Genomic DNA, 17,461 nt, shown 5'->3' on the forward strand with positions numbered 1-17,461 from the left:
ACTTCTAAACCTCCAAACCTCCAAACCTCTAAACTTCTAAACCTCTAAACCTCTAAACTTCTAAACCTCTAAACCTCTAAACTTCTAAACTTCTAAACCTCCAAACCTCTAAACTTCTAAACTTCTAAACTTCTAAACCTCTAAACCTCTAAACTTCTAAACTTCTAAACTTCTAAACCTCTAAACTTCTAAACTTCTAAACCTCTAAACCTCTAAACTTCTAAACCTCCAAACCTCCAAACCTCTAAACTTCTAAACCTCTAAACTTCTAAACCTCTAAACTTCTAAACTTCTAAACCTCCAAACTTCTAAACTTCTAAACCTCTAAACTTCTAAACCTCCAAACCTCTAAACTTCTAAACCTCTAAACTTCTAAACCTCTAAACTTCTAAACTTCTAAACCTCCAAACTTCTAAACTTCTAAACCTCTAAACTTCTAAACCTCTAAACCTCTAAACCTCCAAACTTCTAAACTTCTAAACTTCTAAACCTCTAAACCTCCAAACTTCTAAACTTCTAAACTTCTAAACCTCTAAACTTCTAAACTTCTAAACCTCCAAACTTCTAAACCTCTAAACTTCTAAACCTCCAAACTTCTAAACTTCTAAACTTCTAAACCTCTAAACCTCTAAACCTCTAAACTTCTAAACTTCTAAACTTCTAAACCTCTAAACTTCTAAACTTCTAAACCTCTAAACCTCTAAACTTCTAAACCTCTAAACTTCTAAACCTCTAAACTTCTAAACCTCCAAACTTCTAAACTTCTAAACTTCTAAACTTCCAAATCTCCAAACTTCTAAACTTCTAAACTTCTAAACCTCCAAACTTCTAAAGTTCTAAACCTCCAAACTTCTAAACTTCTAAACTTCTAAACCTCCAAACTTCTAAACTTCCAAACCTCCAAACTTCTAAACTTCTAAACTTCTAAACTTCTAAACCTCCAAACCTCCAAACTTCTAAACTTCTAAACTTCTAAACTTCCAAACCTCCAAACTTCTAAATGTCTAAACTTCTAAACCTCCAAACTTCTAAACTTCTAAACTTCTAAACCTCCAAACTTCTAAACTTCTAAACCTCCAAACTTCTAAACTTCTAAACCTCCAAACCTCTAAACTTCTAAACTTCTAAACGAAACCTCCAAACCTCTAAACTTCTAAACTTCTAAACCTCTAAACTTCTAAACCTCCAAACTTCTAAACTTCTAAACTTCTAAACCTCCAAACTTCTAAACTTCTAAACCTCCAAACTTCTAAACTTCTAAACTTCTAAACCTCCAAACTTCTAAACTTCTAAACCTCCAAACCTCTAAACTTCTAAACCTCCAAACTTCTAAACTTCTAAACCTCCAAACTTCTAAACTTCTAAACCTCCAAACTTCTAAACTTCTAAACTTCTAAACCTCCAAACTTCTAAACTTCTAAACTTCTAAACCTCCAAACTTCTAAACTTCTAAACTAAACCTCCAAACCTCTAAACCTCCAAACTTCTAAACTTCTAAACTAAACCTCCAAACCTCTAAACTTCTAAACCTCCAAACTTCTAAACTTCTAAACTAAACCTCCAAACCTCTAAACCTCTAAACTTCTAAACTTCTAAACTTCTAAACCTCCAAACTTCTAAACTTCTAAACCTCCAAACTTCTAAACTTCTAAACTTCTAAACTTCCAAACCTCCAAACTTCTAAACTTCTAAACTTCTAAACTTCTAAACCTCCAAACTTCTAAAGTTCTAAACCTCCAAACTTCTAAACTTCTAAACTTCTAAACCTCCAAACTTCTAAACTTCCAAACCTCCAAACTTCTAAACTTCTAAACTTCTAAACTTCTAAACCTCCAAACCTCCAAACTTCTAAACTTCTAAACTTCTAAACTTCTAAACCTCCAAACCTCCAAACTTCTAAACTTCTAAACTTCTAAACTTCTAAACTTCCAAACCTCCAAACTTCTAAACGTCTAAACTTCTAAACCTCCAAACTTCTAAACTTCTAAACCTCCAAACTTCTAAACCTCCAAACTTCTAAACTTCTAAACTTCTAAACCTCCAAACTTCTAAACTTCTAAACCTCCAAACTTCTAAACTTCTAAACCTCCAAACCTCTAAACTTCTAAACTAAACCTCCAAACCTCTAAACTTCTAAACTTCTAAACCTCTAAACTTCTAAACCTCCAAACTTCTAAACTTCTAAACTTCTAAACCTCCAAACTTCTAAACTTCTAAACCTCCAAACTTCTAAACTTCTAAACTTCTAAACCTCCAAACTTCTAAACTTCTAAACTTCTAAACTTCTAAACCTCCAAACCTCTAAACTTCTAAACCTCCAAACTTCTAAACTTCTAAACCTCCAAACTTCTAAACTTCTAAACCTCTAAACTTCTAAACTTCTAAACTTCTAAACCTCCAAACTTCTAAACTTCTAAACTTCTAAACCTCCAAACTTCTAAACTTCTAAACTAAACCTCCAAACCTCTAAACCTCCAAACTTCTAAACTTCTAAACTAAACCTCCAAACCTCTAAACTTCTAAACCTCCAAACTTCTAAACTTCTAAACTAAACCTCCAAACCTCTAAACCTCTAAACTTCTAAACTTCTAAACTTCTAAACCTCCAAACTTCTAAACTTCTAAACCTCCAAACCTCCAAACCTCTAAACTTCTAAACCTCTAAACCTCTAAACTTCTAAACCTCTAAACTTCTAAACTTCTAAACCTCCAAACCTCCAAACCTCTAAACTTCTAAACTTCTAAACTTCTAAACCTCTAAACCTCTAAACTTCTAAACTTCTAAACTTCTAAACCTCTAAACTTCTAAACTTCTAAACCTCTAAACCTCTAAACTTCTAAACCTCCAAACCTCCAAACCTCTAAACTTCTAAACCTCTAAACTTCTAAACCTCTAAACTTCTAAACTTCTAAACCTCCAAACTTCTAAACTTCTAAACCTCTAAACTTCTAAACCTCCAAACCTCTAAACTTCTAAACCTCTAAACTTCTAAACCTCTAAACTTCTAAACTTCTAAACCTCCAAACTTCTAAACTTCTAAACTTCTAAACCTCTAAACTTCTAAACCTCTAAACCTCTAAACCTCTAAACCTCCAAACTTCTAAACTTCTAAACTTCTAAACCTCTAAACCTCCAAACTTCTAAACTTCTAAACCTCTAAACTTCTAAACCTCTAAACTTCTAAACCTCTAAACTTCTAAACCTCCAAACTTCTAAACTTCTAAACTTCTAAACTTCCAAACCTCCAAACTTCTAAACTTCTAAACTTCTAAACTTCTAAACCTCCAAACTTCTAAAGTTCTAAACCTCCAAACTTCTAAACTTCTAAACTTCTAAACCTCCAAACTTCTAAACTTCCAAACCTCCAAACTTCTAAACTTCTAAACTTCTAAACTTCTAAACCTCCAAACCTCCAAACTTCTAAACTTCTAAACTTCTAAACTTCCAAACCTCCAAACTTCTGAATGTCTAAACTTCTAAACCTCCAAACTTCTAAACCTCCAAACTTCTAAACTTCTAAACTTCTAAACCTCCAAACTTCTAAACTTCTAAACCTCCAAACTTCTAAACTTCTAAACCTCCAAACCTCTAAACTTCTAAACTTCTAAACTAAACCTCCAAACCTCTAAACTTCTAAACTTCTAAACCTCTAAACTTCTAAACCTCCAAACTTCTAAACTTCTAAACTTCTAAACCTCCAAACTTCTAAACTTCTAAACCTCCAAACTTCTAAACTTCTAAACTTCTAAACCTCCAAACTTCTAAACTTCTAAACCTCCAAACCTCTAAACTTCTAAACCTCCAAACTTCTAAACTTCTAAACCTCCAAACTTCTAAACTTCTAAACCTCCAAACTTCTAAACTTCTAAACTTCTAAACCTCCAAACTTCTAAACTTCTAAACTTCTAAACCTCCAAACTTCTAAACTTCTAAACTAAACCTCCAAACCTCTAAACCTCCAAACTTCTAAACTTCTAAACTAAACCTCCAAACCTCTAAACTTCTAAACCTCCAAACTTCTAAACTTCTAAACTAAACCTCCAAACCTCTAAACCTCTAAACTTCTAAACTTCTAAACTTCTAAACCTCCAAACTTCTAAACTTCTAAACCTCCAAACCTCCAAACCTCTAAACTTCTAAACCTCTAAACCTCTAAACTTCTAAACCTCTAAACCTCTAAACTTCTAAACTTCTAAACCTCCAAACCTCTAAACTTCTAAACTTCTAAACTTCTAAACCTCTAAACCTCTAAACTTCTAAACTTCTAAACTTCTAAACCTCTAAACTTCTAAACTTCTAAACCTCTAAACCTCTAAACTTCTAAACCTCCAAACCTCTAAACTTCTAAACCTCTAAACTTCTAAACCTCTAAACTTCTAAACTTCTAAACCTCCAAACTTCTAAACTTCTAAACCTCTAAACTTCTAAACCTCCAAACCTCTAAACTTCTAAACCTCTAAACTTCTAAACCTCTAAACTTCTAAACTTCTAAACCTCCAAACTTCTAAACTTCTAAACTTCTAAACCTCTAAACTTCTAAACCTCTAAACCTCTAAACCTCTAAACCTCCAAACTTCTAAACTTCTAAACTTCTAAACCTCTAAACCTCCAAACTTCTAAACTTCTAAACTTCTAAACCTCTAAACTTCTAAACTTCTAAACCTCCAAACTTCTAAACCTCCAAACCTCTAAACCTCTAAACTTCTAAACCTCTAAACTTCTAAACCTCTAAACTTCTAAACCTCTAAACCTCTAAACTTCTAAACCTCCAAACTTCTAAACTTCTAAACTTCTAAACCTCTAAACCTCTAAACCTCTAAACTTCTAAACTTCTAAACTTCTAAACCTCTAAACTTCTAAACTTCTAAACCTCTAAACCTCTAAACTTCTAAACCTCTAAACTTCTAAACCTCTAAACTTCTAAACCTCTAAACCTCTAAACTTCTAAACCTCCAAACTTCTAAACTTCTAAACTTCTAAACTTCTAAACCTCTAAACCTCTAAATTTCTAAACTTCTAAACTTCTAAACTTCCAAACCTCTAAACCTCTAAACTTCTAAACCTCCAAACTTCTAAACTTCTAAACTTCTAAACCTCTAAACCTCTAAACCTCTAAACTTCTAAACTTCTAAACCTCTAAACTTCTAAACTTCTAAACCTCTAAACCTCCAAACCTCTAAACCTCTAAACTTCTAAACCTCTAAACTTCTAAACTTCTAAACTTCTAAACCTCCAAACCTCTAAACTTCTAAACCTCTAAACTTCTAAACCTCTAAACCTCTAAACTTCTAAACTTCTAAACCTCCAAACCTCTAAACTTCTAAACCTCTAAACTTCTAAACCTCTAAACTTCTAAACCTCTAAACCTCTAAACTTCTAAACTTCTAAACCTCTAAACCTCTAAACTTCTAAACTTCTAAACTTCTAAACTTCTAAACCTCTAAATCTCCAAACCTCTAAACCTCTAAACTTCTAAACCTCCAAACCTCTAAACTTCTAAACCTCCAAACCTCTAAACTTCTAAACCTCTAAACTTCTAAACCTCTAAACTTCTAAACTTCTAAACCTCTAAACTTCTAAACTTCTAAACCTCCAAACCTCTAAACTTCTAAACTTCTAAACTTCTAAACCTCTAAACTTCTAAACTTCTAAACCTCCAAACCTCTAAACCTCTAAACCTCTAAACTTCTAAACCTCCAAACCTCCAAACCTCTAAACCTCTAAACTTCTAAACCTCTAAACTTCTAAACCTCCAAACTTCTAAACTTCTAAACCTCTAAACCTCTAAACTTCTAAACTTCTAAACCTCCAAACTTCTAAACTTCTAAACTTCTAAACCTCTAAACCTCTAAACCTCTAAATTTCTAAACTTCTAAACTTCTAAACTTCCAAACCTCTAAACCTCTAAACTTCTAAACCTCCAAACTTCTAAACTTCTAAACTTCTAAACTTCTAAACCTCTAAACCTCTAAACCTCTAAACTTCTAAACTTCTAAACTTCTAAACCTCCAAACCTCTAAACCTCTAAACTTCTAAACCTCTAAACTTCTAAACTTCTAAACTTCTAAACCTCCAAACCTCTAAACTTCTAAACCTCTAAACTTCTAAACCTCTAAACCTCTAAACTTCTAAACTTCTAAACTTCTAAACCTCCAAACCTCTAAACTTCTAAACTTCTAAACCTCTAAACTTCTAAACCTCTAAACCTCTAAACTTCTAAACTTCTAAACTTCTAAACCTCCAAACCTCTAAACTTCTAAACCTCTAAACTTCTAAACCTCTAAACTTCTAAACCTCTAAACCTCTAAACTTCTAAACTTCTAAACTTCTAAACCTCTAAACCTCTAAACTTCTAAACTTCTAAACTTCTAAACTTCTAAACCTCTAAATCTCCAAACCTCTAAACCTCTAAACTTCTAAACCTCCAAACCTCTAAACTTCTAAACTTCTAAACCTCCAAACCTCTAAACTTCTAAACCTCTAAACTTCTAAACCTCTAAACTTCTAAACTTCTAAACCTCTAAACTTCTAAACTTCTAAACCTCCAAACCTCTAAACTTCTAAACTTCTAAACCTCTAAACTTCTAAACTTCTAAACCTCCAAACCTCTAAACCTCTAAACCTCTAAACTTCTAAACCTCCAAACCTCCAAACCTCTAAACCTCTAAACTTCTAAACCTCTAAACTTCTAAACCTCCAAACTTCTAAACTTCTAAACCTCTAAACCTCTAAACTTCTAAACTTCTAAACCTCCAAACTTCTAAACTTCTAAACTTCTAAACCTCTAAACCTCTAAACCTCTAAATTTCTAAACTTCTAAACTTCTAAACTTCCAAACCTCTAAACCTCTAAACTTCTAAACCTCCAAACTTCTAAACTTCTAAACTTCTAAACCTCTAAACCTCTAAACTTCTAAACTTCTAAACCTCTAAACTTCTAAACTTCTAAACCTCTAAACCTCCAAACCTCTAAACCTCTAAACTTCTAAACCTCTAAACTTCTAAACTTCTAAACTTCTAAACCTCCAAACCTCTAAACTTCTAAACCTCTAAACTTCTAAACCTCTAAACCTCTAAACTTCTAAACTTCTAAACTTCTAAACCTCCAAACCTCTAAACTTCTAAACCTCTAAACTTCTAAACCTCTAAACTTCTAAACCTCTAAACCTCTAAACTTCTAAACTTCTAAACCTCTAAACCTCTAAACTTCTAAACTTCTAAACTTCTAAACTTCTAAACCTCTAAATCTCCAAACCTCTAAACCTCTAAACTTCTAAACCTCCAAACCTCTAAACTTCTAAACTTCTAAACCTCCAAACCTCTAAACTTCTAAACCTCCAAACCTCTAAACTTCTAAACTTCTAAACCTCTAAACTTCTAAACTTCTAAACCTCCAAACCTCTAAACTTCTAAACTTCTAAACTTCTAAACCTCTAAACTTCTAAACTTCTAAACCTCCAAACCTCTAAACCTCTAAACCTCTAAACTTCTAAACCTCCAAACCTCCAAACCTCTAAACCTCTAAACTTCTAAACCTCTAAACTTCTAAACCTCCAAACTTCTAAACTTCTAAACCTCTAAACCTCTAAACTTCTAAACTTCTAAACCTCTAAACTTCTAAACTTCTAAACCTCCAAACTTCCAAACTTCTAAACCTCTAAACTTCTAAACCTCCAAACCTCCAAACCTCTAAACCTCTAAACTTCTAAACCTCCAAACCTCCAAACCTCTAAACTTCTAAACTTCTAAACTTCTAAACTTCTAAACCTCCAAACCTCCAAACCTCTAAACCTCTAAACCTCTAAACTTCTAAACCTCCAAACCTCTAAACCTCTAAACCTCTAAACTTCTAAACTTCTAAACCTCCAAACCTCTAAACCTCTAAACCTCTAAACTTCTAAACCTCCAAACCTCCAAACCTCTAAACCTCTAAACTTCTAAACCTCCAAACCTCCAAACCTCTAAACCTCTAAACCTCTAAACTTCTAAACCTCCAAACCTCCAAACCTCCAAACCTCCAAACGTCCAAACCTCTAAACTTCTAAACTTCTAAACTTCTAAACCTCCAAACCTCCAAACCTCTAAACCTCTAAACCTCTAAACCTCTAAACTTCTAAACCTCTAAACTTCTAAACCTCCAAACCTCCAAACCTCTAAACTTCTAAACCTCTAAACTTCTAAACCTCCAAACCTCCAAACCTCCAAACCTCTAAACCTCTAAACTTCTAAACTTCTAAACTTCTAAACCTCCAAACCTCCAAACCTCCAAACCTCTAAACCTCTAAACTTCTAAACTTCTAAACCTCCAAACTTCTAAACTTCTAAACTTCTAAACTTCTAAACCTCTAAACTTCTAAACTTCTAAACTTCTAAACTTCTAAACCTCGAAACTTCTAAACTTCTAAACTTCTAAACTTCTAAACTTCTAAACCTCTAAACCTCTAAACTTCTAAACTTCTAAACCTCTAAACTTCTAAACCTCTAAACTTCTAACCTTCTAAACCTCTAAACTTCTAAACCTCTAAACCTCTAAACTTCTAAACTTCTAAACTTCTAAACTTCTAAACCTCCAAACCTCCAAACTTCTAAACTTCTAAACTTCTAAACTTCTAAACCTCCAAACCTCCAAACTTCTAAACTTCTAAACTTCTAAACTTCTAAACTTCTAAACTTCTAAACCTCTAAACTTCTAAACTTCTAAACTTCTAAACCTCCAAACCTCCAAACTTCTAAACTTCTAAACTCCTAAACTTCTAAACCTCTAAACCTCTAAACCTCTAAACTTCTAAACTTCTAAACCTCTAAACTTCTAACCTTCTAAACCTCTAAACTTCTAAACTTCTAACCTTCTAAACCTCTAAACTTCTAAACCTCTAAACCTCTAAACTTCTAAACTTCTAAACCTCCAAACCTCCAAACTTCTAAACTTCTAAACTTCTAAACTTCTAAACCTCCAAACCTCCAAACCTCCAAACTTCTAAACTTCTAAACTTCTAAACCTCCAAACCTCCAAACCTCCAAACTTCTAAACCTCTAAACTTCTAAACCTCCAAACCTCTAAACTTCTAAACTTCTAAACCTCCAAACCTCTAAACTTCTTACTTGGTTTCATTTCAGTAACTAAATGTTTGCTGGCAGGTTAAACGTCTGCATCTCTGCAACATGTTGTCATGCAGTTTTCAGCCACAGGGAGGCGCTGCTGCACCTTTAATGTCAGAACAGCAGAGTCAATAGAGGGTTAATTCACCTAAATCACACACACACACACACACACACACACACACACACACACAATAAACTATTGTCTCATTTCCCTCCAGTCTCACTACGCTGATCATTCTGAACTGAACTGTTGTTTATTTGGCTTTTTAAGTTATTTCTGTTATTATAATAAAACAATACAGTAATAATATAAGAGAATTCAACAATTATAGTAATACAAATAATTTTAAAAAATTAATAATAAAATAAATTCAACAATATTAATGATTTAAAATTTTAAATCTAATACTAGTTTGAATGATTAAATATGATAATCATTTGAAACATTAATAATAATTAATTCAACAATAATTTAAAATTTATGATACATTAAATTCAGCTATAATATAAAAAATATTTTACATTAAATAATTTATTTTTTAAAAAGCTACAACTAAAATATTACAGCAATGACCAATATTATTATAAAACTAAAGTTAGTTTAAATATAATAATACATTAATACGATAATTGTTATAAAATGTTTGTGTGTAGGTTTATCAGTGATACAGTTGAATGATGGCGTTTCTGTTTTTGGGTACTTGATATGTTGTTTCAGGTTTTCCCAGAATGCTTTTGGATAACCATCAGAAGAGGAAGGTGAGTTGTGAGGGTGTAAACCTGTCGTAGAAACTTAAAAATGAAGACTTTTAAACACGCTGATGACTCGACTCGCCTCACAGCTTCTGCTTTTTCACATGTCGCAGGATGTTGCAGAGCAGATTCAGGACGAGATCAAGAAAAGTGGTTTTCCGCTCCGTTACTGGCAGAAGAAAACACTTTTTAATCTGATCGTTAATGTGTTCAGTGTCTCTTAAAAGCATAATTCAACCTTCCAAAGTAGGTTTATTCTTTCTCAAGAGATATTTGTTCAGTTTTCACAGATTTAAAAGATGTTGCTGCTGATTTTCTATATTTTTCTTAACAAATCTCATGTTTGGATCCAAACCAACAATGAACTGATCTACTTACAACTATTGTGTTTGTATCCAAAGCCTGATATATCTGATTCCTCTGTGCTGTAGACGTCCATTGTTGTCCAGAAACTATTAAAAACACATTAATGAGTCATTTGTTCCTTCGTCCCTGAAGAGAAAGTGGTCAGTGTAGCTTGTTTAGAAACGGCTTCAAAGACTAATAAGGTTGTAATTCTCAGGAGAGTGATTCCCTGTAATGCAGACGCCACTGAGCATGTGCAGAAACGCGGTTCTGTTTACAGCTTCACCAGCTCGTTGTGCTACATTATAAATGTGTTCAAAGAACTTCAGTACAAAGTCAAGAGGTTGTGATATGTAGCTCAATAAGATGGGGTTGATGGGGGCCCAGCAGCTCCTCTTTGGCCCTTAATCCGGCCCCTAAACAGCCTGGACTACAGGACCAGTTGAAAGTTTGGTGCTGTACTTCGCCTCCATACTTTCTCACTAGTTTTATTATAATGTTACAGTTATTTCGGTCTAATATATTCAACCTGTATTCCAGTGTAATCATCCTCCCTCACAGAAACATTCAGATGCTCGGAGGACACGCTGTCATTTCTCTCCCACACAACTCTGTTAACTAAGAGACTAATAATTCTCAAAGACAAAGACAACAGCTGCACCTTGTTCGCAAAGATGAGTACAAGAACTAATTTCTGTTACACAAACTGCTTTTAAACAACTTGAAATGTTCTTCTGAGTTCTGCCTTAAAGGATAAGTTCACAATTTTTCAAGTGTGTCTTAAACCAGCAGTCAGGTGTCCGTGTGAACAGTGAAAGAGGTTTTCCTCGCTGTAATCATTCCTCCTGTTCATACTGGATATTAAAAGATCCTTCAAATGTGCTTTCAATGGAAGTGATGGAGGCCAAAATCCACAGTGTGTCCACACAGTCATTTAAAAGTTGATGTGAAGCTTATATTCAGCTTCATCAGTCTGAGTTAGTCATATCAAGTGGATATCTGACACATTTACAGTCTTTTTAGCATCAAATTCCCTCTTTGTGTTTCCTCGGACAGTGTTTCCCTGTTGAGCTGCAGGTAGAAGTATAGTAACAAAAAGAGGAACTTTGGCACTAAAAAGACTAATGTTGAAAGATATCTATTTGATTTGACTCATTTGGACGCTGAAGCTTCATATTAGCTTCAGATAAGCTTTTATGAAGGGATCTTCTAATGGTCAGTATGAACAGGAGGAAGATTACAGCAAGAAAAACATGTTTCAATGTTCATTTGAGCTCCTGACTGTTGTTTTAAGACAGACTTGTAAAACTGTGAAGTCGTCCTTTAAGCTGAGCAGAGATGACCTGGTTCTGGTGTCTTTCTTCTTTAATCAGTATTGATTATGTACTGGGTTGATCTGATGCTTGTGTACAGAACGTGTCCTCGTGCTTCAGGTGTTATTTTGAAGCCTCCGCTCGCTTCCTGTTACTTCCTGTATCGTCTCTGTTAAATAGTGTGAACTTGACTGAGCTGCAGCAGCAGCAGCGGACTCCCGGCGGCTGCGGCTCCTCTAGTCGGTAGATCGGTCGGTCGGTGCTGTTGGACGGACGGACGGACGGTTCCCGGACACACTAACCCCGCGCTGCTCGTCAGCGGACCTGATTGAGGACCGCATGATTACACACAGGTGAGACTGAATGTGTTGCAGAAATCTTTAAATCCGCGATGTATGTGTGTGAGATAGACCGGCTGATGGTGGTGATGATGATGATGGTGGTGGTACCAGTCAGTGGTGTCTTTACTGTCAGTTACAGTGTCTCTGTTACATAATGTTAATGATATCAGCAGAATTATTGTTGTTACTGGCGGGCTGGCTGTATATTAGTATACTGGGAGTTGTGGTTTAATGGTAGAAACACGCTTCTATTGTAATTGTATCAATAAACACTCAGTAGTACAGTAAATATAACACAGAGGTAGAAGAAAAGTACTGATAATACAATGCTGTAAATCTGTAATTTCCCTTATTTGTTATTTACTCAACTACTGTACTTAAATACAATGTTGAGGTACTGTTGTTTATTGTGTTTAATGTTTATTTTATGCTACTTTATAAATATTGTACTTTCTACTCCACTACATTTATTTGACAGCTTTAGTTACTTTTCAGATGAAGATTTGACACAATGGATAATATAACAAGCTTGTAAAATACAACACATTGTTAAAGATGAAACCAGTGGTTTCCAACCTTTTTGGCTTTTACTACAATGTCAAGAGTATTTTTATATTGTTATTAGGGTCTGAATACATCGTCCACTGCTGTATATTCTATTATCCTACAGTTGTTATTGTATACCTGTGATATTATATTTTATTATATTATTATGTTTCACCTCTCCACTTTGTTATCTTGCTCTTCTGCAGTATTATTTATTAACTGTAGTAATATTGCATTTTTCGGGCTGCAACTGCTGCAAAAATGATTAATTTCATCATCGATTAATCAGTTGATTATTTTCTCGATTAATCAGTTTGTCAGAAAATGGTGAAAAATGTCGATCACCGTTTTCCTGAAGCCCAAGACGACATATTCAAATGTCTCGTTTCGTCCTGACCAACAGTCAACAACCCGAAGATATTCAGTTTATTGTCATAAAGGACTAAAGAAACCAGAAAATATTCACATTTGAGAAGCTGGAAGCAGAGAATTTTTTCTTGAAAAATGACTCAAAACAATTAATTGATTGTCATAATAGTTGTAATTTTTTGTTGATTGATTAATCGACTAACAGTTGCAGCTCTATCTTTGCTTTCTTTGAATTAGTTTTTAGGCTGTTTGTCTTTCTGTTTTTTAAGGAATTTTACTTTTACTTTTTCCTGAGTCTAAAACCTAAACTGTTGCAGTGAAATGTAGTTTTGAACTCGTCTGACTTTCAGCAGCTGAGTTTCTCTTCTCCTGTGTGGTGCCTCGTCTCCGCGGAGGGAACAGACACCTCTGAATGTTTGAGATACTGTATTAACGATGTCCCAGCGAGGTGTCTGACCCTGTGTGGCCTCCTGTCTGCTGCGGTACTTAACATGCAGCTCTCAGCCTCTGTTCGCTCCAGCAGCTCTGAATACGCAGCATCTCCCCTGCAGGCTCCTCTGCTTTGGCTCGGCCCGCCGTGCTTTTCAGCCGCAGTGTGTTTTCTGTTGCCCGGTGTGTGTTGGAGGCTCTCGGGGCGGAGTAGCGCCGCAAACAAAACTCCTCTTTCAGTAGGAAGCAGCAGAGTTGGACCGGCTCCCACCACACAAGAGACTGACTCAGATGTTTCTCAGCTCGTTTTCAGATCGATCTGTATCAGATTTATAAAGACTGTTGCCTGGATAACTACTCAATTCTATTATCTTTCCATATAATCACATCATGGCCCACAAATTTGACATGTAAATGATTGATAGAAAGTTAAATTTCTGTGTGTTTGCAGCTTGATATATCTTAAAGGACGGGTTCAAGTCTGTCTTAAAACAACAGTCAGGAGCCCAAATGAACAGTGAAACATGTTTTCTTGCTGTAATCTTCCTCCTGTTCATACTGACCATTAGAAGATCCCTTCATAAAAGTTTATCTGAAGCTAATATGAAGCGTCAGCTTCCAAATGAGTCAAATCAAGTAGATATCTTTCAACGTTACAGTCTTTTTAGTACCAAAGTCCCTCTTTTTGTTACTATACTTCTACCTGCAGCTCAACAGGGAAACACTGTCCGAGGAAACACAAAGAGGGAATTTGATGCTAAAAAGACTGTAAATGTGTCAGATATCCACTTGATATGACTAACTCAGACTGATGAAGCTGAATAGAAGCTTCACATTAACTTTTAAATGACTGTGTGGACACACTGTGGATTTTGGCCCACCCACTTGAATAATTGTGAACCCGTCCTTTAAAGTACGACGCCATGATAAAACAAATATTTGCAAAGTTTCTTGTTATAATGGGTTGAATATTCATATTATAATGAGAATTAATAGTGATTATAAGGAGAAAAGTGTATATATATATATTATATTAGACTGTATCAGTATCTCAGCAGCGTCATTTGAATGAATCGATCAAGTCTTGCTTTTACTCGTTTAGGACGAACACATAATGAAATTCTGCTCTGAGCAACCTAGAAGTTTAATCAGCATGCAGACACTGATTTACAGCATATACACACACTCACCGAGCACTTCTACTTTTACGAGGCTTATACATTCATGTTGACATTGTCAGAAAGGTGATAATTCTACTTTATGTTTATTACTGAGGTTGTTGCTGCTGGTGTACTGGACTGCATTATATTGACAAGTGTTCCTAATATTATATACATGTTAACGAGGTGGACAAATTCTGGGGAATCCTTTAAACTAAAAATGTAAAAGCTTTGTAAAAGTAGAATTTATTGCAGAGCTGTTGTATTGGATTGTAAAGGTGTTCCTAATAAATTGCTCTGTGAGTGTATATTTGTGAGTTTTTAAAGATTTACGTCTTCAGAAGGAGCCGCTGGGTTCAGACTGGGGAGGCAGAGAGACACATTGTTGGTCTTTTCATGGGATTTGTTGATTGAATAATAGTTCTATCTTCTCCTCTCTCCTGTTGTGCAGTAAAAGTGTTGTTTTTTGAGTCCGCTGGAATAAAAAAATCCAGTATTTTTAATCCTCCACCTGTTTGTGTTGTCCTGAGCTGACCCACGTGAGAGACGGGTTTGTGTTGTTGTGATGTATGAACGTTGGCAGAGGACGTGAAAATGAATATTGGTTTAAGTCGTTGTCTGGAAAGTATTTCTGTGTCAGGAAGAGGCCACCGAGCATATGTGAGAACGTCTTTAAGAAATTTACAGCGTCTGGGTCAGAGTCTGATCATTACGACGAGAGTGAAAAAATACGATTGTTTACTGTAAAGAGAATTAAAGTAGATCTGTAGGGAGGTGCTGAGGTTTGTTGCTGAGGGGTTTCCATGTGTTGTTTGTCTTGTGTGTTGTATGAATGTGTTTGAGAAGCTGAAATTTCAAGTAAAGAAGAAGAAAAAGTGGTGAAATCCTGCTACTATAGTTTGTTTCATAGTTTGTTGACGTGGCCGTGACGCAGCTTCTGAAGAGGCTGAACTGAAGCTCCATTAAGGACCAGTATGAGATAAATAAGTGTAACTAATAACTGTAAATCATGCAACGATATTCCAGCAGAGCCCCACTTCTTCTGCAGTGGTTTAATGGCACCAACTGTTTATCTCCTAATATTTACAGAACAGTAATGGAAGGAAACAAGCACTAATAGAGTTTTGTTTTGCTGAATTTCTTGAATTTTGGTTAGAGGAAACTTGGCTCCTGTGATCCCTGCAGTTGAGTTTATGGGAGCTGAAGCATCCTCTCAGTTAAATGTCGAGTGTACAGTCTAAGCCTGGCGATAAAATGATAACAATATGTACCGACGATGGACACTTTATCTATAGCAATAAGAAAATAGTTCGATAGGGAAAGCACATAAAGAATATACAAATTTCAGTTGCATGAGCTCATGAACAGCCTATCATATCCTTTGATAATGGAGAGTGTGCTATGAGTGATGTGCAAACATTTAACAAGGCGTGTTGTTCAGTTGCACCGTCGACATGTGATGCAACAACAGAAACAGTGTGGAATTAAAAAAAAAAAAGAGTACAGATGGTGAAGAAATAGTTGATGAAAAAAGGAAAAGTCTGCTCACCAGTAGGGCTGTTTTGTTTTTAAATTATTACCTGTGTGCCTTGATAAATAAAGTGGTTAAATTAAACCATTTTTCTCTTGGTCTTTATTAAAAATAGACCATTAAAAGTGTTCAATACCCAGCCGGTCAAGGCAGATATCCGCCCACATAGAGTCTGGCTCTGCTTGCGGGTTCTTCCCGTTAAAGGGAAGTTTTTCCTCCCTCATGTGGGAATGTCTGCTGTCTGTAAATTAAAGAGTACAGTCTAGACCTGCCAAATAATCGACCAGTGCCCTGAGATGATATAAATTAAGTTGACTTGACAATAATTATCGATATGAACTGAAAAGAAACATTTTATGGTGATAAATTCTTCAGCCGGATCGCCCGGCCTGATGTCTGACACGTCTGACAGCAGGAAGTCAAACCACAAGTGAAGATCTAAAGCGTTAAAGAGTCCCATTACAGCAAACAGCCTGTGTCTCCCTGAGGTGCTGCCTGATTTAATCAGCGGGGCGAGACTCTTCGGAGAGGCTCCATGGAAACCGGGAAGAGGAGGAGGAAAGGATGTGAGAGAGGGGTTTTGTATCTGCTGTCAGCGGGAGGGAGAGAGATAGGGCTATATATATATATATATATGTGTGTGTGTGTGTGTGTGTGTGTGTGTGTGTGTGTGAGGATCATGCCTGTCACCATGGCAACTAACTGTGGTTCTTTTCCACCTCTCGAAGGTGGAGTCAGTTGCCTGCCGACATACTCACATCTCAGCAGCTCTGATTTATTTTTTAGCAGCGTGATGATAAAATGTTAAAATTCTCAGCTGAGAGGAGAGTTTTGATCTTCCGTAAACATTTCGTTTTGAGCTCCACTCTCCGCTGTAATAACACAAACCTTGAGATTTAGTATGAACCCGCTGATAACTGAGCCTGTGGTATCGTGATGTGCGTGAGGACTCTTTCATTGTGGGATATTTAGAGCAGCAGGATGTCTGCGGGTGTTGAAACATCTTAAAAAAGCACAGAAATCAGTTCTCTATTAAGCAGATGTGTTCAATATCATCTCCTTCCAGCTGTAGACAGTAACACTAGTTGTAAGGGTTTTTTTTTTTTTGTATGTGTAGGCGGCTGTCAGGAGACTTTCTACATCTATAAACTACAAGTGAGACTGTAGAGATGGTGGATTAGACTGCAGGGAGCTACAGTTGCATCTACTCATACCGGAAAAGTCTCAAATTCAGCAAAAATTTAAAGATCCCCTCCAGACACGCATTAAAAACATATAAAAATACTCTACTTGGAACGTTAATGTGTGTCTGATATGGTTTTTCCACATAAAAAAAGTGAAATTATCACTTCAGAATCCTTAAAATGGCATCTATGAATATGCAAATATATTTAATTTCAGAAGTTTAACATGACGTCTCCTCCTTCACTGTAGAGTCTATTCTCAGTGTTTGTGAACTGGAGGCTTCAGGTTTCCACATCACACTTGTGTAAGTTGAATACTGGACCAGGATTGGCTCCATGCTCGCCGCTTAAAACTGGATTTTCAATGAGCACAGAGAAACTTTCCGCTT

At 35.6% G+C, this 17,461-nt stretch overlaps 1 protein-coding gene and 1 long non-coding RNA gene across 2 annotated transcripts in view; both read left to right on the forward strand.

Annotated features, from left to right (window-relative positions):
* Positions 1–17,461, forward strand: part of LOC122985399 — a 365,027-nt gene that overhangs the window by 74,146 nt on the left and 273,420 nt on the right. The gene's annotated exons all lie outside the window — the stretch shown is intronic.
* LOC122985354 (GRAM domain-containing protein 2A) overlaps positions 11,682–17,461 on the forward strand; it is a 34,887-nt gene continuing 29,107 nt past the window's right edge. Inside the window, exon 1 of the mRNA XM_044355937.1 lies at positions 11,682–11,865. Within this exon, the coding sequence (XP_044211872.1) occupies positions 11,852–11,865 (14 nt within the window). The 5' untranslated portion in view covers positions 11,682–11,851. The remainder of the gene's footprint in view (positions 11,866–17,461) is intronic.

Source organism: Thunnus albacares, chromosome 7, assembly GCF_914725855.1.
Source record: "Thunnus albacares chromosome 7, fThuAlb1.1, whole genome shotgun sequence".
NCBI lineage: Eukaryota > Metazoa > Chordata > Actinopteri > Scombriformes > Scombridae > Thunnus > Thunnus albacares.